The sequence below is a fragment of the Ruditapes philippinarum genome, unplaced genomic scaffold (genome assembly GCF_026571515.1).
Source record: "Ruditapes philippinarum isolate M1 unplaced genomic scaffold, ASM2657151v2 ctg2919_1_1_1_1, whole genome shotgun sequence".
Lineage (NCBI taxonomy): Eukaryota > Metazoa > Mollusca > Bivalvia > Venerida > Veneridae > Ruditapes > Ruditapes philippinarum.
In genome coordinates, this window is record NW_026866021.1 from 92,883 (window position 1) to 116,359 (window position 23,477).

General features: G+C 33.0%; 1 protein-coding gene across 3 annotated transcripts; it reads right to left on the minus strand.

The window, feature by feature from the left end:
* Nucleotides 1-1,788: 1,788 nt before the first annotated feature.
* LOC132731017 (uncharacterized) lies at nt 1,789-22,498 on the minus strand. 3 transcript variants are annotated; one of them, XM_060717117.1, is made up of 7 exons: nt 16,174-16,326; nt 14,111-14,443; nt 13,702-13,808; nt 7,041-7,269; nt 6,539-6,665; nt 4,019-4,093; nt 1,789-3,058 (listed from the first exon to the last, which is right to left on the minus strand). In XM_060717117.1, the coding sequence occupies exons 1-7, from the start codon at nt 16,238-16,240 to the stop codon at nt 2,953-2,955; spliced, it is 1,044 nt and encodes a 347-aa protein (XP_060573100.1). In that variant the 5' UTR covers nt 16,241-16,326; the 3' UTR covers nt 1,789-2,952. The 3 variants fall into 3 exon arrangements, with proteins under 3 accessions (XP_060573100.1, XP_060573098.1, XP_060573097.1); XM_060717115.1 differs by lacking the exon at nt 16,174-16,326 and adding an exon at nt 18,441-18,589 and having other exon boundaries at nt 1,790-3,058; XM_060717114.1 differs by lacking the exon at nt 16,174-16,326 and adding an exon at nt 22,317-22,498 and having other exon boundaries at nt 1,792-3,058.
* Between the last annotated feature and the right edge of the window lie 979 nt (nt 22,499-23,477).

Here is a 23,477-nt window from a genome sequence, read left to right on the forward strand (position 1 = left end):
GTGTCACATTGAAGGTTCCATGATAACCGCCGTATGAACACATCTGCGGATGTTTCTAAATTCAAAATTTTACTATTTCATGTTTAAATGTTGAATTCTGCTTAAGCCGGTGCTAGGGGGCGTGGACGGTAGTTTGCACTTGACAGTACCGTTCATGAACAGGCTCAATCAAACCGAGCCTGCAACATTTTCAATTTTGCCGCGTTGGGCTTTCTTTAGGGATTCTGTATTAATCTGTTTTATATCTGTTCCATAATAAAAATGTTTATATGCATTTCCCTCATATATGTTCTTTAAGAACTACAGTGTTTATACACCTTAAAGACCAGATGACCCTTCTTCATATATATTCCATCACTACTAGTGTATATCTACATCTAGATGATTCCCTGCTCATCTTACATTAACATCTCATGCATCTTCTATCAAAACTAGAGTATATGTTCATGTAGATGATCTCTTGGTCCTCTTATAATGTGATTCCTCATATATTTTTAATGAACATAAGTATACATTGTGTACATGTGCATTCAGATGATCCTATAATCATCTTACTTGATATCCTAACTGATTAAATTATTAGGCATATGAATGAAAAACTATTATTGTACAATTGTATGTCCTGAAGTTTAAAGCCTGTTTCCTTTTTTTTGAAATATGCATATATTTATTAGGAGGATTAATCATATGCATTATTTTACAGTGACGCTATTAAGTCTATTTTAATAAGGATGATAACGCTTTATCAGAAATTCGTGCTTAATTTATAGGCGGGGCTAAATATGCAAAGTGTACTCTCACTCGATCCCTTTTTCCGTTTACCCTTTGCACTCGATACGCCATGTTTAACAGTGCATTCTGGGCAAATATTGATGACTCATCTTAAACCTGTGTATTGCTATGTAGTGAAGTACCATATTTATTGTAATATTCAATGTTAAACTTCATGAGTCTTAATTTTTTTCTTTGGATATTTAGCCATTTTGTCTTGTTAAATTTTTAGCTTTCTACCTGATTTTGGTAGAGATTTTCTACCAGTTTTTGGTATCGACCATTTTTGGGTAGCTACCTTTCTACCAATTCAGGGTCGGTTTAACCAATTCTTGGTATTTTACCCATTTTTTGGTCATTTCTACCACTGCCTAGTATAAAAGCAGCAGATTATTGGTCACAAAAAAAGTTCAGATTTAGAAATTCTTGGTAGTAGACGTACTATAATTTGTCTGCTGAAATCTTAAATAATTTTAATTGTATGCTAAATTTAAGTAACAAACAAGTCAAGTTTATTAAAATACTAGAATTATATCTAGTTGAGTTAAATACAGAGCTTAGATATTTTATACATCTGATATTAGAATTTTATATAACTTTTACATAATATAACATTTTAGTATTTTTACTACACTGTTCATTGAAGTAAATCTGGTAACTATTGTCACCGCATACTTAACACGGAGATTTTTTGGTTCATCAGTACTAAATATTATTTTGAAGGCGTAGCAGTACTAAATTATTGTAAGGTGATTTTTGAGCTGCCTTGAGGTATAATGAGAGCTGTTTGCTGATATAAATTATTCATGATCAATTATTGTTATTGGAAATATTATTAAACTGTTGAATAAATTTTATAACTGTTTACAACGGTGTTGCCTGATTACTATCAAATGAGTTGGAGATCTACACAGCACATCAGTTCTGTATCTGATTGCATTAATACCTTGAAAGCCTGAGTGCCAATATACAGTTAAGTAAAGGGTATCCAGCATACTTAAGAGTCCCCGACCCACTAGAACGTAACAATATTGCACAGGGGATGTGGCATATGGGATGGTGCACTGAGGATAGGGCACTCAGTTTAGATTGAGCATGAACGTCATTTTTCATCCATTTTAGTTTTTATCCATTTTAATTTTAAATTAGTTTTTCATCCATTTAGTTATTGGCATCCTGTTGCACATGTATAAAGAAAATACAAATGTACCGTAACATTGTTTTGTTTTTAAAATGCATTCAATCATATAAATAGTATGCTCTATATTTTTATGTTAACTATCAAACAAAAATTCACTGCCTTTCTCTAGCTTTTTGCATCTATTAAAGAAGAAAAGGGAGATTTGTCTAAAACCCCAAGAAAGTCATTTCGTTGAATATACCAGCACGTCCCTCCAATAATGAATAAAATAATATTGAAAATAAAATATAGTGATAGTAAAGTAATTTTAATAAAATGGTCACCAATCAATCAAGATGGTTTCATTGTGATATTAAAAAAAGAGAACAAAGATCAACAAGGCAAAGGCAAAGACGTAGCCCCCCACGACATATTAATTGTACAAAATACAACTTAGGTAGCATAATCTACAACTTCAGAAAACAAGTAAAGTAATGTCACAAAAACTGATACAAAAGTCAACAAAATAGAAGTATAAAAGAATATACTCCCCTTATAAAAAACAAACACGAAGAATGAATGCTACGCCTTAAACTATCCAAAACACATTTCATGATACGATCGGACCAATCAATAACATACAAGCAAGCTCATTCGATGAAGAAACATTTAACTAATACACCCCGTATTACCGGCACCGGTGATGATATATTGATGACAATTTACTGCATACTGATTACAACAGGTAGGCTATAAATTTGATTGGTTTATTACGCAAGCACAATTTAATTGTGATCCGTTTTTCGGTCATCCTCACTGTATTTCTGCTCTAGCATGTACAGATTTGATTGCGAAATTGAAGGCAAATAGTACTGGTAAACCGCATTAATGCATATCCTGCAACGATGCTTTCACTTAACACAACTACCATCACTGCAGCAATATGTCAGCACTGGCGCCGGTAATACGGTATGTAATACAAACGATGATATCTTGAATAATGCAACAATGTTTGCTTATTTCAGCAAATTAAATTGATATTGATAACTATTGATTTGACGTCACACGTGGACAGCTTCTGGGTGACGATGACGACGACGACGATCGAACTGCTCTTTTTTAAGTTCCATGATGTCTCCTTCATTCGGCGGGGTTTTGTCTTCATTCCTGAAAACAAGAGTTACACTATATCTTTTAGAATACATAATGAAGTCAACATAAAATGCGCCGTATAATGACATTCCAATAAACATATTTTTTCTGCTTAAAAAGTACATATGCATTCTTTCTAAACCATATAGTGTTTATTCTGTAAGTGTCAAAGAAGATGTAAAAAAAGAAACGTTCATACAAATTCGTAGTAAAAAAGATAATTGAACTCGCGGTCAAATCGAACTTTTTCTTGGATAAAGTGTGCAAAATTCATTTTTCCAACTAAAGTGATCGTTTTCAAATAAATTAACAGTTTAATGTATTGAAAAGACAAAACGAACAAGACATCATTTGCCGGGCAACAGTTTAGGCGGAGTTTAGCACATGCTTTTTAAGTATTGGTAAGGGAGAAGGTGGGGCAAATATGACATCACTGAACAATTTACGAATGGCTGTTGGTGTCGCTTAGCTTTTCTTCCGTTTCTTTTCATGAATTGTCTTGTCATTCGAGCATTCTTTTTAAAAAGATATAGTACATGTAATGTATATGACATTCATATTAGTAAAAAACACCTGATATGTAAGAGACCATGTAATAATTATCATTTTATAAACGATCTCTGTCTTTAAAGGTCAATGAATAAACTGGTAATAAGTAACAGATATATGAAGGGAAATATTATTTTTCTATGACAATACATTATCTACTAATCATGTAAATGTATATTTAAGCAAAATCGGACCATGTATCTCACACTTACAAACAATACCCATATTTCATTCTGTCGTGGTTTGTTGTCACACACAATACTTAATACTATTGACATAAATGTTAAATGTTATAACAGACGTTCCATTTTAGACAACATTACTTTAATGAATTTAGGAGACAAAAATGCCAAGACTTCTATTGCCAGGAACAAGTTTAGCATTTTCTTTTCTTATGAGTATAATTATGTGCATTAAATTACTTACGGGTAGGTTGGGGTATCTCTTTCTTTTTCTTTTTCTAACAATCCATTTTGTGTGTATTCTTCTTCATGCATTTGGCTAAAAGGTATATTTTAGTTAAGTTAAATGTATAATGATAAGACTTTTAATTCAGAGACCAAGTTACTATTATTTATTGCTGGGCAATGTACCAAATGAGGTATTAATTCGGGTAATAAAATAAATAGATACAGCAGGAAAAAATAAATCAAAAATAAATCAACAACAAAACAATCAACAAACACACATTCAGATAACAACACCAACAACAAACACACACATCTTCATCATACTTAGAGATTAAGGTAGGGTTTTATAAGCTCGGACTATGCCACTTTGGTAGAAACCTTTGTATTTTAGTACCTTATTAGCCATATTCATGCACTCTCTCCAGCTACTTTTGATCTGCTGGAAACTGTATAAATACTACTTTGTTCACATTTTGCTAGTTTTACGACACATTACTTCTCGTTCAGTTGTGAAACCTCTAAGTATATATTATTGGTTATGTAGTGAAATTTAAAGCAATTAAGAACCCCAAAGGAAGCCTATAGAAGAAAGTTTTTACAATACAATGGGCGGAGTAAATGGGGCACATCTTTTAATTTATCAGTTACTGCAATCAATATATATTAATATCAACAGTAAGTCTGGTTACAGAGTGCACGTAATTTACATTGTGTTCCTCTGAATTTCTTCAATGTTGACATCTTCTGAAATATATCAGACGTGAATGATTTTTGTGATATCAACCTTAGCCCTTCTCTGCAAGATTTTCTCGCTTCCATGAGAAACATACTGAAATAACCCCTTAACAATGTGAAAAGAGTAGTTAATCTTCATGTCCCTGTCTGCATTATTTATTTAGTTTTTAAATAGCAATCATCATCCATTTATGATAAATGTATGCCAGCTGTTCAAAATTACCAAAATATTGGGTTTGTTTATATATTTTCCATATATGATTATGAACAAAACGACCTGCCATGAAAAGCATGGTGTGAAGAAACGTTGACCTAGCTAGTTTTCGACTAGAATTTTACCAATGTAACGTCGTCATAATAAGGCGGGCTAATAACATTCAGCTTACACATGCGCACTTCGTTCCAAGTAATTAATAATTAAGTGTAATAATAATTAATAATTAATAATAAATTGACGATGTGCGATAAAGAGGAGCATTTATTTGAAAATTGGAGTTTTTTCATTAGTCGGCAAATGATTGTCACTAAAACTATGATCGACAAGATCAACCAGGAAAGGCGGCGTTCAATAAACGAAACCCCGACATGAACAAGCGGCAAGGAGACCGTTAGGATCCCAAACAAAAAATAGGACAGGCCACTAGGAAGAGCATGGGCAGGATAATCACTTTAATGATACTTAAAAAAAAGAAATAATAGTTACCGACAAGGAGATTAATTTAAACAAATAGTTGATTAATTGATAAGCCGTAAATTAAAAGGGTACTGTGGAAGGGACTCGAGATTCGCGGAAGTGAGGGGCAGAATGAAAACAACAACAACAAAAAAAAAGAAATGTCTCACTACACTTATGCCCCCCCCCCCCATCCCCATTTCTAGCCTTTGACTCATACTATTAGTAATTTTGCCATTAAATATTTCAAATGGGCACATGGAAGTGTTCAGTTAAAGTAGAACAAAGACAAATAATGAGCTACTTGTTAAAACCTATTACTATGTGATATATAAAGACCTTACCCTTTGATCTACAGATCCCATAATGACTAATCAATATGTGAATTATGACGACTTTGTGATGAAAAGTTTAAAAGGTAAAGAGCAAAAACCATTCTAAACTACATGACCGAAAACTGTAACAACAAACTATGGTGGCTTATTTGTTACACTTTTGAGCGTCGCATCGTCGCTAGCGACAACACATCAAATAACGGTATTGCAATTTCGTCTTGTCGCTGCAAAAGTGCCAAACTGTTTGTTATGGTTCGGCGCGTTGTCACCCTGTCGCTTGGCTTACATCGGGTTGCTTCTTATCGTGTTGTTACTTGGCTCGTGTTGTGAGCATCAAAGCGCCAATAAGTTAATTCTTCAATTTGAGTCAATCGAAAATGTGTCATCGTCACAACCCGCTGCAAGACAACGTGCCGTTTGGTATGTTTCGCTAGGACGACAAGGTGATAACAGGTCATTTGGCGTGTTGTCGCCAGCAACAACGCAACGTGCAAATGTGTAACAAATCAGCCACCATGATAAACCTTCAAATCACAATCACGGTCATTAAAAATATGATGTGCAAGATGTCATGTATAATTCAATCCTATCGTTTAAATGGGGGAAATCTTAAGTATCAAAACTCCAAATTGGTGTCAGATAGCTGATTAACACCGGTTAAACCGATATCATTTCTTAAACACACAGCAGTCATTTGCCTTTTGTCCGTTAAATGTTTCCGGACTGGTTGATTGTTCAATATAATGATGGTTCATCATAATTAAGAAAATAAATTGAAAGCTAATAAACTTACAATCTCTTACTCTCTCTCTCTTTTTTTCTTCTTCGTTTCCAACATTTCCACACATAATACCCTGTTAAAAGAATTGCTACAGAGAGCACAGCAATTCCAATTCCCACTGCAATGATGATTCGTTTATCTGCAATGAAACATTTTCTTTATTAAATGCATATTGCATTGTAAGGACAAGTCAGTGCTAAGAATTAATAAAGACAAGACATTATTTTTTAATTTTCCGTAGGCTTAAAAGACAAGAATGCTTCCGGAAACTTCAATAAAATATTGGTTTCGAAATCCATATATACATGTTTGGTTGCCTTTTTTACTGATTTAAAACGAATTGAGGAAATAAACACCGCTTCAATTTCAACGATGCATTGAACTATTGATCATTATTATGCCCTCTCACATAAAAATACAGCAATTTACCAGAATTTCGAAAATTAGCATTTAATTTAGTAAATGAGCAGCTTTTGAGTTACAAAATTATGAGTATAAATAAAATAAACTCTACCATGTTCTTCAATCAGGTACTTGTAAGCACTATTGCATGATTCTTTGCTTGCATTTTCATATACCGCTAAAACTTTCAGAAAATATTTCCCATTGTCACTAGATTTGGCGGAAATTGTCTCTGTATACTGTACATGCTGATCATTCCCGCAATCAGAATCATTCGAACACCTTCTTGTATAATTGTTATGAATTGTTGGAATTATTTCCTCCTCAATTCCACTACTAACCTACATAAATGTAATAAATTACCTTTACTTTTTGGATTTAACAAACTCTAGTGTGGGGGAAATACTTCTAAACACCTGAGAGAAATCATGATCATATGTAGTAAAAAATACCCTTTTTTTTGCCATTCTTACCATTTGCATTCATGGTCGTATATAAATCGTGTGAGGAGATGAATAGCCGTCTCAAAGTCCATTTCGGTAGGTGAAAAGGCGAGTTTGTAGCATTTATTCATTCTATACGGCATTTAGTGTGGTGCTTTAACACTCATTTTAGTGTCACTCTTACTATTTTACTTTTTAAAATCTGAAGTCTAAATACTTTTTGTTTAACAGGCATTAAGAAAAGCTTCACTGAAGCAGGACAATCCAGTGTAAGCTCTTTACAGTTTGTTGAAGGTTAATAACGTCTAGCCATTTGAGCAAAGTCAGTGTAGTATAAAGTGCAATTACTGTATTGTCAATGGAATGCCTTTCATACTGTTCATTAGATACATAGCGGACTGGAGATGTCAACCACTGGAAAGAAGGATATTCTGATGACAATATTAAAATGGCTTATTCCTTTGATCTCCCTTTAATAATTATTACCCTATAAGAAATTGTATAACAACATATAGCTTCTTCCACCAAACCCTAATTTTTAAAAATGTCAAATCTTTCGAACGTAACAATATTTGAGGTCTATGGCAACATGTAGGGATTACTCCTCCGTGGTATGTCTGTCCGTATGTCTTTCCTTCACAAAACTTGTCCGGCTACCCCTAAAAAACAACTGATGCAATTTCATTCAAACTTTACTGGAATGATCAGTACCAAGTTAAGTTATGCATATCGTCGCCAATTTTTAGTCTTATGGTTTTGCCAGAGTTATGCTCCTTTAGTGATTTTTATTTCTAAAATTTCCTAATTCTTCCTCTCTTATATCAGTAATGTATTTTGAATAGAACTTTACATTATTGATTGGTAGCGTAATTACGCAAGCAATATTTACGGTTTTGATCTGTTTACATTTTTGTGTTGCCTGCTTCACAAAAGTCAATACATTTAACAAAGTAGCCATGACTATAAGGATCATTTCTTAGTAGTATGTCTGTCTGCTCATCCGTCTGTCCTTAACTACTTCTCAAAACCTACTGCTACAAATTTTCATCCAAACTTTACTGGAATGATCAGTATCAAGTCTCATTGTGCATATCTTCAGTATATTTCAGTTCTGTATTTTCATCAGAGTTAGGGCCTTTATTTCGTTTATTAATTTTTTACTTTCGCCCAGACTAGTTCTATTTGACTGAACTGTCTGCTGTGGATAGAGGTGACAGTGACGTACAAAGACCTTCTCGAAAAGTACAAAGGACTCAAGTCATGTCGGAAAACATGTAAATTTAAAAAAGTATATGGACGTTTGAAATGGAATGCAAGGGTTTGCAAAGTTATTTTGAGGTTGCTGCTGTTACATTAAAAGAAATGAAGCGCGTAGAAGAAAATCTTATTATAGACAATGTGAAATTTGAACCAGGTCCGGTGCTTTTTCGTCAGCTGCATGACCAAAGTGCTTCATAGCAAAAAATGAAACATAGTTTAACTGACCAAGACAAAGATTTATTTACAATATCGCAGACTGGACTTTCCGTGCCTACAATTGCCTCCTGGATTTTACAGTGCAGTTTCTATAGATTATCTTGCTCTATCTGCTCCATCTTATCATATAATGTTACTCCACAATTGAGCATACTGTCAACTCTTTCCTCGGCAGTTCCGCAAGTTGTACCTGCCACTCCAAATATTCAACAGAGTTCCAGTAACATATTCTATACACTATGTAATAAGCCCTTCGTTTGCAAATGTTATCTCGGATTCCCTTAATCTAGTCGATTTCAATTGCCTGTAACGGAATTCGCAATATTTACGGGTAATTCTATTATTAGAGCAATAATTGAATGAAATCCTGTATCACCGTTTGCCGTTAACGATGAACGCAAATCGAAAGAGCCAAGATGCAATAAGCTGTCAGCAAAACTGTTAATAATGGTTGCCTCAGAAAGGTTCATGGAAATAATGAATGTCGAAGAAAGCTGACCTGCAGAGTGTGTAAAGGAGGCCGTAATCCAACGTTTATGTATGAGGAAAGGTCTAACAAAGAAACATGTGAAGCTTGCAACGATGTTATGAATGCAGCAACGTCTTTCAAAGTTAAGAGAAATGCATCAAGTGAAAGACATAGTGTGTTGATATCAAAGGAGCATAAACCTTCATGTGGCATATGCCTTGTTGGATACCCAGAGCGACATTATCATTAGTCATGAAGATACGTCAGCAGCCTAAGAAAGTGAAAGAAAACCCACCAAGCTAAACCTATCAACAATGACTTCACAGCAAACAGTCAATGAAAGTAAGGGGATAACGGGAATTCTAGTCCGTTGCTTACGTCAACAGAATAGTGGCAATAACTGTGCGTACACAAGGGGATTTATTCCTGCTAATCGTCCGCATATGCCAACAAGAGAAACTGCGAAACGGTGAACACATCTTCAAGAAATAGTCAATGAAATACCACCGTTGCAGTCATGTGTTCTAGGGTAAAACTGCCCATTTAGCACCGAAACGGACAATAAAAGATGTGAATGACGAGCCATACGCAGTTCAGGCTACCCTCGGTTTAAGTATTGTATGAAATACGGATCTGCAGATTGAACCTGGTAATGTTAGCGAAATATGTCACCGCGCCTCTATTGAGGAAAAACTCTTTGCACAACAAACGAAAAATTTGAATCAGACTTCAAGGATGTATCAAAAGAGGCCATTCATTCATTTCGTTTTCTTCAACTACTCGAAAAAAGTATAAATAAGAGAAAAACATACATAACAGAGAAGATGGCCATTTCGTTTAGAAATACCCCTTCCTATTAAAAACAAGACCATTCATGCAAGGCAACAAAAGACTAGCAGATGTTGATGTTCTGTTTATCTAAAACGTAATCTCATGTAAAAACAGTTTTTTAGTCAATACCAAAGCTTTATGGTAGATATGATCATCAGCGGTGATGCAGAGTTAGTATAATCGGAAGCTCCAGGAGGTTCAAAATGGTATATCTAACATCATGGTATATATCATCCCTAGAAGCCGGATATAAAATAATTTTACATCTAGTATGAGGTTACCAGATAATGCATCAATTTTTACTGCTGAAGCAAAAGCTATCGATTTAGCATTGTCATACATAGCACAGCATACCCACGATAAATTTGTGATATTTTCTGACTCGCTTTCTGTTTTAATATCCATTAAAAATAAAAAATCTGACAATATCATGGTAAAGAAACTTCTTTTACGATTTCATGATATACTAAAAACAAAATATGTTAAATTATATTGGATTCCAAGCCATGTAGGAATACGAGGAAATGAAAAAGTAGATGCTTTAGCTAAACAATCATTAAATTTTCAAAAAACTGACTTATTGTTACCTGCTTGTGATTTTAGACCGGCTATAAATAAACTCGTATCATCTGAATGGAAAGCAAATTGGGACAATGCCGTTTTTAATAAACTTCACGATATAAACCCATCTCTTGATATGTCACCATCTCTATCTCTGTCAAACCGCCGTGATCAAACAGTTCTTCTTCGATGCCGAATTGGACACACTAAAATTACCCACTCTTATCTCCTCACAAATGACAATGCCCCTTTCTGTGTAGGTTGTAATGAAACTTTTACTGTCAAGCATTTTCTTCTTGAATGTCATGATTTTTCACAGGCCCGTAATAGATTTTATTCTGTAAATTCACTCAAAGAACTTTTTAATACAATTCCATCAAAAAACATAATTGATTATTTAAAAGAGATAAACTTGTTTTCTAGGATCTAATTGGCTCATTTCTATTGTCATTTACAATGTTTTACATAATATTTTAAGCCTATTATAGCATTCGGCACGATATGGCCAGTTATGTGTTGACGTGCCGTAAAAATCCAAACAAACAAACAAACAAGAAGGCGGATAGGCTGCGTGAAGTATTCGTCTATTCTGCAAAGTATGGCGGTACGTCGCTAAATGAACTCCGTACAGGCCAAGATCTGATGAATAGTCCTACAGGTGATCTGTATAGATTAAGAAGATAATCGGTGGCGATAATGTGTGTGATCGAAAGAATGTTTCATAAATTCTTCGTTGATGAAAGGTGAACATAATCTTCTTGCGTTCCTTATGGTTTGAGAGCGATGACACTGACACAAAGCTTTCAGTATACAGAACGAACGTCACCTTTTTGGTGCAGCATCATCACATGTGTGTGCAAATTATGGCCATAAATACCTAGCTAATTCCAAAAAGAAATCGTACTTGCAAGCATTATATTTTGTACAGAACAATCTTTTATAGATAATGGTTTGACCATTGTAGAAATTGAAAACGAAGATATATAACTTAAACAGATTGCACAGCTGCTTTGTGCAAATGGACGTCCACGTCTGCATTAATTCATATCAAATAGAAAAGGCGTCATTGACTCAATATCAGTTTCTAAACGAGCCATAGAGATAAAAAGGTTAGATTTGGCATTTGATGTTCTACCGGTTGAACGTAAACTTGGTGTCAAAGAGACTACTATTGACGACGTATAAAACATTCAGACAACTGTCAGACACAAACTGCTGTTAAATGTAGCTTGATATTTGATTCACTTGGGTTTCTCTCGCCATTTGTATTGACAGGGAAGCCTAAATTACAAGAATTGTGCCAAACCGAGTTGGTTAGGACGACATACACTCAATCTCTTTTCAGATGCTAGCTTCAACAGGTATGGCCGATGTAGCTATATTAGATTCGGAGATGAAACATCGGTTCGCTGTACATATAAAATGGGAAAGGCAAAGGTTGCGCCTTTAAAGGTCACCACCATACCTCGTCTTGAAATAACAGCGGCTTTCTTTCTGTCGAGACAATTTTATTCTTGAAAGAAGAATAAGACTATCCTTTTCCAAGAGAGGTTTATTGGTCCGACTCATGGACAGACATTGGCTACATTAATAACAAATCAAGGAGGTTCCGTATCTTTTTCGTCAATCGTATGCAGATAATCATTGAAACAAGTGACGTCTTCCAATGGTTCAACTTGGAATCTGGTAGCCGATCAGCTGAACATGCATCTTGTGGATGAACAGCACAAGAACTCATTTGTTCCTCTTGATTAAAGGGTCCAGCGTTACATCAGGAAAAGGAGATTCAGGAAACGAAACTAGAAAATGAGCTACAACTGAGAGATCTTGTAGTTAAACCTGGCCGATCCTTATACACACAAGGGAATTCTTTTCTTTTCTTTTTTCTTCCTTTTTTCTTTTTTTTATTGAATTGGCAAACTGTTGTCTCTGTAACAGCTAGAATCATGAGACTAGAAAACATTGTTATGGGTGTTCATTCTCCATCAGTGGAAGAGAAAAGGTTCTCGGAACTTGTGCAATTGAGACTCCTGCAACGAAAGGCGTTTTAGAATGAAATTAACATTCTTTGCCACAAACTAACAGGCTTTACACCGTTGGGCTCATTTTTATCGATGACTTACTCTGGGTTGGTGGGTGACTGAAATATGCAGATTTAGGGGACTTTGTCAAACATTTTGTGATACTTCCAAGGGATGAACACATCACAAGTCTTTTATCTCATACGTTTACCTGACGGTACAACATTTAGGAACAGGCTTAACGTTATATCAACTTCGGGCTGATGGTTAATGGAAGATTTGGGGAGCAAGATGGTTTCGAAGTATGTAATTTGCCACAATCTAAGACGGCATGCAGAGACGTAACGAATGGTTGACCTTCCGAAAGATCGAGTACAACCATCTCCCACTTGCCTGTTGAGGGATTAACGAGTTCTTGTTGAACAATAGTTGGACTTTGTGTAATTGGCCCCATAGTCATACTTGTGGTATATGGTGATGCCAAATACGTACTGTAAGAATATCTTGATCGCTATTCTGATAAAACATCCTGGTCGGCTGTTTTGATATGTCATATTGACTGTGTATAATCCTATAATTGGTATTTTGATTGAAGTTTGCTTCTGATGATATCATTTTCAGATGTTTTTAATTTAGGATTGTGAGAATGGCAAAATCGTTTAATGTTGCAGAACTGAGACTTGATATTGTGTTTTAGTCAATTTATGATTTTTGTATTTTTTCTGTTCTTATGGTTGCAATACATCATAATGAAATCACTCAATCACGTCTTCTAGTTGTCCTTGTCCTACAAACATTTTACAGGTCGAATCTGATGGACCTGATGCATCATATAATACGTATCTTTTACTAGTCGTTTTTAAAGTAATGACATTTGAACCGAGAATTATGTCATAAAGAACAAAACGCCAATCAAAGTACATGAAGGAAGTTTATTTCCATTGTAACTTAAATTAATATAAAAGAACTTACTGACACCTTTATCCATTTAAAATAAACTTCAGTGTGTTGAGATATACAGCCCGATATCGCCCCTACAGTCCCATTTATTGTATCTTCCAAAAGAAGAGGCTCATAGTCTGTAAATACATTTAATAATCAATAAATTAATTCTGAAACAAATTTGATAATAATGTAAGAACAGAACTGTCTGATTATGGTGTGTTTTATTCTTAGTGCTAAAAGCATGCTTAGCCTGTCTCTATATTTGAGGGAAAGAAAGACATGGGGACATTCCATAGAACACGTTGTAATATATGCTTTAAGACACAACTATCAAGATAAAGTTCAAAAGAGTTAGTTTATTTCTGTGTATTGCACATTTCAAAACAATCATACGAAAACTAGACATACATTGAATTTAATGATTATGCTAGCTAACCTGTAACTTTTATAACTTCATAATCGCTATCAGAACCGTCTGAACAAATCAACTTTCTCCCGTTGTCTTCCTTGGTTATTTTTATAACTGTCAAATTGAAGCTGCCCTGTATATCGTATGTAAATCTGTACTGTCCTTCATAATCAGGGGTTAAAAAACATTTATTTTGTGAATTGTGTGTACATTTTACAATTGGTATAACATCGGTCGCATTCATCCACGAAATGGCAAATGTGCTCTTCTTAAAGTTACAAGTAAGTGTAGCATTTCTACCACATTCATATGACAGCTCACCAGTCTTATTATCGTGTTTTTGTATAGAAATATTTCCGCCTGAAATTAAAAGAAAACAAATTCAAAACAACTTAAAAGTTTTGAGAGTTTATCAATATAAGTTAAGTATGAGGTTTGTGCACAAGAAATGAAATAATGAAACTTAACAGAAAATGACTATTGTGCAATTTTCAATGTCTTAAACGATATGTATATGTTGTTTGAACTATTCTACAGTCATATCTTTGGATCAATTAAGTAATGGTGTATATGTTGTATACGTTGTATACACGCAACTTAAACGTGTTCGGATCGAATATGACCATTAGAGGTAATATTTGTTATATCATCCTGGGGTCCTTAAATTTATACAAATCTTGGTATTCAGTATAGTTCAAATTAATTTCACTGAAATAATTCTAGCCAAAATAATCATTAAGAATCCATTCGTACATAATGTTGTTACAAGTTGCACGTGTTTATTTTGATGATTTGTGTGTTTTATATAATTGAAGTTTAAAGGTATGTCGGTAGATAATAAAAAAGACAAAACGAGAATGGCATAACAAGTTCTCGTATGATCAATATCCATTATTGCCGTAACAGCCATGTGATGTTTATGTAATGTGCTTTAAGTGTGTTTTAGAAAACATAAGACAAATTTATTATATCTTATCTTATATCGTATCAAAACAAATATTTACATGTATCTTTTATGCTTGTGTCAAAGATAACGAAACAAAAAGTGTAAAACCTGTGTTATGTTTGTGTCAATCATAGTTTTGTTTTTACGAATTTATTTTAGTTCGACTGTGTTGGAATCTATAAGCTTTTCGAAAACTCTCGGTTTCGTTCATGGAACCAATCAGTACAAAGCAATGAGTTTAATTTCTTGCTCATTGAAACAAAGGCTTGCCCCATAGCGGGGTTGAATAGAGAGAAATAAAGATTCCCAAAAGAAGAAGGCATGGCTCGGTTTGATTGAGTATATTCATGGACAGTACTGTCAGGTGCAAAATACCGTCCACGCTCACTAGCAACGGCTTAAGCATTATTCAACATATAATATGAACTGGTAAAATTTGAATGTTTGAAACATCCGCAGATGTGTTCATACAGCGGGTATCATGGAATCTTCAATGGAACATGTTAAAAAAGTGGCGTATGGAAAGTGAAAGAATGTGTGTGCCTTAAATGAGAAAACAATGGGCGGAACTAAACAAAATTGAAATTTAAAAGGGGAGCAGATCGAGGACCCACGCATGTAAATCATAGAAAACGTAATAACATATCACTTTTATATTTATAGATAAGGGAACAAAAGTCATATAACCGTGACACATGGTGTTTATAAATAGTATAACAAATGGTCACATATCTTTGTCGTAGCAAAATAAAAAGAATATATCTGTATCACGTCGGTGTTGATAGATAACAAGAGAAAAAAATGACAAAACAGCTCCATAAAATACTTGATTAATAACGTATACAAAACATTCAAATAACATTGAATTGTTATACATTTTACCTAAATAAAAATATCCCGGAACTCGGCAAATGTGGGTTTTTCCAATCTTATACCGGTGTACAAACAAACTTTTTACAGTCACAACTTTGTAAATACAATGTACGAGTATATCGACAAAAGGCGCAACGCTCTGATTACCCTTTTGTGAATGATAATGCACAATGAAACTGTCAAAATTTGTTTGTACTCATTGATAAGATGGGAAAGCCCACATTTGCCGAATTCCAGATTACATCTTTTTTAGTAAATAAAAAAGCCTTACCTGAAGTCAAATGAAGTATTGTACATATAGTTAATATTGTAGTTATCGTATATTTCTGTAAAATCATTTTGTACCTATCTTTTCTCACACCTAATGCTAAATGCACCTCGCAGGAATAAATTCTAATTTCCTTTATAACGTAAACGAAAAGGTAAAATGAATGTTTTTGTTTATATTTTAAGATAACTATTTCGGAAATACCCAATCTGTCAAAGGTTAAAATTAGATAATACACGCGACTTAAACAAACTTGAACGATATCTGATATAATAAAATGACATTGTAAACAAGTTAAAAATCATATAAGATGTTAGATATAATAATACAAAACATTGCATGTTTTCATGTCGGTTGACATTAGTGGTATATTGCTTAAGTTATTGGTTTAACTTTGGAATTCCAAATAACATTCCAATGTTATTGATTTTCAACGATCTATATTTATAAATGAAACATAGTATAAAAATATACCCAATGATATTAATACATAGAGGATATTTGTAAAACATAATATACGTAAGAATATATATTTTACAGATTGAAATAGATGCATTGTGCTACAGATATTTGCTTTATTTCACTAAGTCACCTAAGTGGATGCAATGTGTTCTTTCATGTCGAAACATATTAAAAATGTCGATGAATGTCAATATACATACATACTATCAAAAAGCAAAGGACTATATCGATTTGAAGATTTTTATTTGTAGATCTTTTATTTAATAAAATGACAAAAAAACTATCAAAATGTTATTAACATTGGATTACCTTTTTGTCAAACTATTTTAACAGAATTTACATGTTAATTACATTTTGTACGCTATGCCTTGTGCTTAATTATCGAACATGGTGAGGTTTTAAGCAGACACTTAGAAATTAACCAATAATACATATAAATTTGTCAATTTAGCGTGAGGGTGACTTAGATATAATTTTGGCTTATTCTTCTAAGATACGTATTTTTCTGTTTTTCTGTTTTCCATTAAAGGAAAGGGAGAGCTATATCATTTTTTAATTCATTTTATTTATAAATATATTATTTATATTTTGCTGTTCTAACACGGATCCTACTGTCGCTAATTAAGAAAGGAACTAATAAGAAGGAAAGCGCTTTTTTGGTTTAAGTATTATACATACATTGATTTTAAGCATTACATGTATTTTATTGATTTTCAACCATTTAAACTTAGATATCAGACTGGGTTTCATAATGATTATATAATTATATATTATCAATTAATATATACATCCATCATGTACGTTTTAAATTACATAATTTTGGCGTCTTTATGATTGCGCTGCATGGTTATGATGACGTCATTACATTGCTTATGAATGGGTCTAATATTCTACTTATAACCATATTGACAGGAATAGGTTAAAATAAATTTCAAACCTTGCCACTGGCACATTCAGGTATGTTAGATAAATAATGAAAACAAATAATCACATTTGTAACACCTGAATATACTTTAAAATGAAAAACTCCCATACATTCACCTAAAACGTGTTCAGATCGAATATGACCCTCATAAAAGATTTTCCACATGTAGTATTTGTGATATTATCCTAGGGTACTTAGAATACAAATACAGGAATTCTGTATTGTACAAATTAAATTCATTGGGATGATTATAGCTTTATGGAACCAGTAGGTGTCCACTTGTTCCAATGCTGTTACAAGATGCACAAAACAAAAATTAGAGACGATAGATTCTATTTAGTTATTTGTAATTTGAATGAAGTAAGTTTTTCTTTTTTATGACTTTTGAAATTTCAGCTTTGCATTTTCTCTAAACAGCCTTGACAATGTCAGAATTGTTAGCAAAAATAAAATTGAGGTACCACATGGAGAAAATCTTTAAAAAGTACTCCCTTCATTGAAAAGTGTGAAATTATTTTTTGATAATTTTTACTTTGAAGTTACCAAATATAATTTTCACGGATAAATCATAAATCAACCCAAAAGCATAAAATAAATATGTAATAACCAGCTCTACAAAATACGTGATAAATAACAATTACAAAAAATACAAATTACATTGAATTGTAATTCATTTTACTAAAATAAAAAAAATCCTGAATCAGGAAATGTGTGTTTTCCCATGTGCAAACAAACATACAGTCACAACTTTGTAAATGCACTGTATAAAAGCTTTGATTACCCCATTGTGAATGGTAGTGCACCAAAGATTAGATGGGGAAACCCATATCATATTTGTCAAGATTCAGATAACATCTATTTAAGAAAGAAACATTAGCCTTACCTGAAATCAAATTAAATATTACACATAAAGTTGATATTGTAGTTATCGCTAATCTCTGCCAAATCATTTTGTACACCTTATGCTAAATGCACCTAGCAGGAATAAATTCTAATTTCCTTTATAACGAAAACGAAAATATAAATGTATAAAACGTATAAATAACTAGTATTTCGGAAATACCCATCTATTTATAGTGCCACATATACACACATCTTAAACAAGCTTGAACGATATCTAATAATGAAATGAGTTAAACAAGTTAACAATCATATAAGATGATATATATAATAATACAAAACATTGAATGTTTTCACATAAAAGGTATATTATTTTACGTTATTGATTTAACTTCTCTAAACTTCCTATAGAATTCCAAATAACATTCCAATGTTATTGATTTTCAACGATCTATAATTATTAATGAAAAATGATAGGTATGAAAATATACTATAATAATACATAGAGGAAATTTATAAAATATACTCGTAATATACGTAAAAAAATATATTACACATAGTGAAATAATTGCGTTGTGCTACAAGTGTGTGCCTTATTTTAATAATGCAATGAGTTCTTTCATGTCGAAACAACTTAAAAATGCAGATGAATGTCAATATACATACATATATTCTATCAAAAAGCAAAAGACTATTTCGATTTGTAGATCTATTATTAAATGAAATGACAAAAATCTAATCTATCAAAATGTTATTAATATTGGATTACTATCAAACTATTTTAACGAAATCTACATATCAATTACATTTTTTACGCCATCCATTTTGCTTAAACATCGGACATGCTGAGGTTTTAAGCAGACACTTGGAATAGAAAATAACCAATAATACATATAAATTTGCCTATTTAGCGTGAGGGCGACTAAGAGTTTATTTTGGCTTATTCTTCTAAGCTATTTTTCATTTATCTTTAAAGAAAAGGGAGATCTATATCATTTTTAAATTCATTTTATTTATAAACGCGGGTTAAGTCGAGAATAAAACTGTTTAAATTGACTTTGAATTAGTGTCTTAATCTAACCTGAGCGCGTGTAGCAAAGTCCACTAGACACAACGCGCTATAACTTCTCTTTCATCTGGAATCACCAGCAAACAAGACGTATTTCGGCGGGAAAATGTAAATTTTAAATGGATATTAATTAATTGCCGTAGAAAGTGTTGTAACATGTCATTTCAATGTCATAGTTTACTGTATTATGTTTATTCATTGGCATTTAAGATGTACTGAAATAATTAAAAATAACATATGAATATTTAACTAGACTAAACTAGAGCGGTAATCAGTTATAATTTGTTGAGTTAATTAGGAAACAGAAGAAACATATGCTAATCTTTTCCCCCATGCTTTGCCGTTAAATTTTCTGTAGATGCTTCCACGAGGAATATACCGTCCTTTTCTTTTCATTTTACTTAATACGTTTAAAAATACTGCCATGTTCACATTGACTGGTACGCGAGAAATCACGTGACCTAAATTTACTTTCACCTGTATACAGTCGTAAAAGTGTTCATTTAATGTAGTCCGTCTGTAACACCTTAATTTTGTGTTTCCTTTGTTGTTGGGTTTTACGTCGCACCAACACAGTATAGTTCATATGGCGACTTTCAAGCTATAATGGTGGAGGAAAACCTAAGGTGCCTTCCGTGCTCGACAAGTGGTGTTTCCAAATAGCAGAACAAATAGTCACATATCTTTGTCACGTGGATTTTTAAGTAGCGAATCTGTTTCATGTCGGTGTTAAAGGATTACGAGAGAAAACACTCCATAAAATACTTGATTAATAACACGTACATAAAATACAAATAACATTGACTTGTTAACATACCCGGAACTCGGCAAATGTGGGTTTTTCCCATCTTATACCGGGGTACAAACAAAAACCCGGAACTCGGCAAATGTGGGTTTTTCCCATCTTATACCGGGGTACAAACAAATACTCGGAACTCGGCAAATGTGGGTTTTTCCCATCTTATTACCGGGGTACAAACAAATACTCGGAACTTGGCAAATGTGGGTTTTTCCCATCTTATACCGGGTTACAAACAAATACTCGGAACTTGGCAAATGTGGGTTTTTCCCATCTTATACCGGGGTACAAACAAATACTCGGAACTCGGAAAATGTGGGTTTTTCCCATCTTATACCGGGGTACAAACAAATACTCGGAACTTGGCAAATGTGGGTTTTTCCCATCTTATACCGGGGTACAAACAAATACTCGGAACTTGGCAAATGTGGGTTTTTCCCATCTTCTACCGGGGTACAAACAACTTTGAAAATACAATGTTTGTCGACAAAGGGTCAACGCTTTAAATGATAATCAGGGGGCGGATACAGAACATGGGGTGGGGGGCTGACACATGGGTGGAAGAATTTGACAAAATAATGCAACGGGCGAAAATTGAAGATTGGGCCAGCATCTTGTTCATTTCACAAAAAAATTGTAATTGATGTGTTTATAGCTCATCTTATGACTGGCAATGTACTTCGCTTATATATGAGTATACTATTTATTTTTTTGCAAACGTTTTGGGTGATACGGAATTAAGAAAAATATTTATGTAATTGGGGTGGGCCTGGGAGGGGTGTCCCCTCCCATAGACCGGGAAAATTTTGAAATATGAGGTTGAAAATGGTGTTATTTCCTTGACTTTCTAGTGCTGTTTATGGTACATTTTGGATGATTTTACAAAACACTGTATTTTGTATAGGTTTAAGTGTTTACAGGCAAGGGTCTTTCAAAAAGAAATCCCCCTGGTGTTTAGTAGTGAGTATTCACAAAATAACAGCACACTAACCAATGTATGCACAACTGATGATAAAAATAAATTCAAACACTTGATCAATTTACTTATCTGTATAATAGACGATTTTCCAAAGTAAAGTGGTATTAATTAAAATACTGCCTTCCTAATGTACAAACAAAAATAATTTCAAACACTAGTATTCAATTAGAATTTTTCCCATCAATGAGTCCATTTTAAATACTAAAGAGGTCAGTACAATTTAAATTTTATTTAAAAATATAACTGCCATAAAAAGTTATTAAAAGCATATAACCAATTATTTCATCTTAATAAAAATCTTAGTAAAACAAGTTATTAAAACGCGATTCCTTTAATATTATCTTTATAAAACTTGCCATCTTTTTAATTTACAAATAATAATTTTCAATTTCTTTATTTTCTTAATTATAGGAAATGGAAAAACAAAGATAGTAAAATATGATGTACAATGTAACACATCTTTTTGCCACTATCTGCGACTATTAATTTTATTAGACCTTTGGAAAGTAATAAACCAATCAATTGTGCAGTTTAAACATTGAAGTCATTGAAGCATGTTGATAGATAAAGACTTCTGTCAAGCCCCCAGGCAGGATATTAACAACTGGATGACAGCAATTACTGTTTTGATAAAGGAGTACACTACAGCCAATAAAGTTTGAAACTGCCAAAAATATATTCCAGCCAAGCTGGTAAACGTATCTTTGGGCTGAGCGGGGGGGGGGGGCTGCAGCCCTGAAGCCCGGACCTGAATCCGCCACTGATAATGCACCGTGAAAGCTATTTTTTTGCATAATTCTTTTCAAATTTATAAATAACTTCGCATTACTCATGTAGCCAATAGAAATTTCTAAACATATTCATCGGTATTTACCTGTAATGTTTATTTTATGATAGTGGCAATCTTTTTACATTTCAGGCAGATTTATATCTTATCCTAAACATGTTCAAGTATCAATTGTTGCTCAATCACCATTAGAGCAGCCAATCTGTTGAAACATGTAGTCAATTCAGCTCAACTTGACAATGCAAACAAGAACATAATGTCACTTTAAGAATACATTAGCCTTACCTGTTGCCAAATTAAATATTGCACATATAGTTAAAATTGTAGTTATCGCTAATCTCTGCCAAATCATTGTGTACCTGTCTTTTCTTACACTTCATGCTTAATGCACCTAGCAGGAATAGATTGTAATTTCCTTTACAACGAAAACGAAAATGGAAATATATTAGTTGATGTTAACTACATGTATTTCGGAAAAACCCATCTATTAAGTTTCCAAAGGTTAAGGTTAGATAATACACGCTACATATAATGAGATGACCTTGTAGCAAGTTATAAATAATTTAACATGGTAAATATAATAAAACAAAATATTAATTGTTTTCATATCGGTTACGTTTTTGATTTAACTTCTCGAAATTCCTAAAGAATTCCCAAATAACATTCCAATGTTATTGATTTTCAACGAAATGTCCTGATTTTTCTATACATGTAATTATATATAGGTTAGTGTTTAATAATACGTATTAAGTATAGGTTAGTGTTTAATAATACATATTAACAAAAATAATTGGTCAAGCCTGCCGCAGGCAGGCGACCAATATTTTTGTTAATGTGTATTATTAAACATTAACCTATTTAATGATCAACATTATTTTTTTCAACCAAAAACAAGGCATTTCTCTAAATCACCTATAGCTCCACTTAAGATGTCTACACCTTGTCAAGTTTCTAACATGTCACATTTAGATAAGCTAAATAAATGGCCCTTTCAACATATAATTAGGCACATGTTATACTGAAATATCACAAAATTTATACCTTTATCATATCTGGAACAAAAATCTGAGAAAAATACATTAAAGATTATTAATTGATACAGATTCGTTATTAGCTTCAAGATATTCACTAACATTTAAAATTCCTATTGATTTGCTCATTTGAAAAACAGTTGATTTTTTTTATTTTTCTGTGTGTCAATTTAAGTTTATAGGTGGGGTCCATTTAAAATGAGTTTTCTAGCCAAAAATGTAAACATTGTATTCTAATATCAAGGATTGTTAATGCAGTGCATTCCTATCGACTGAAAGAAAATAATGTTTTGGTTACTTTTTCTAGAAAATATAAAGTTTAAAACAGTCAGCAATTTATAACAGACATTTTTCATATAAAAAAGTTACTATGTAATCATTTATCTCTGCGTGCCCCACATGTATTATCTATGTT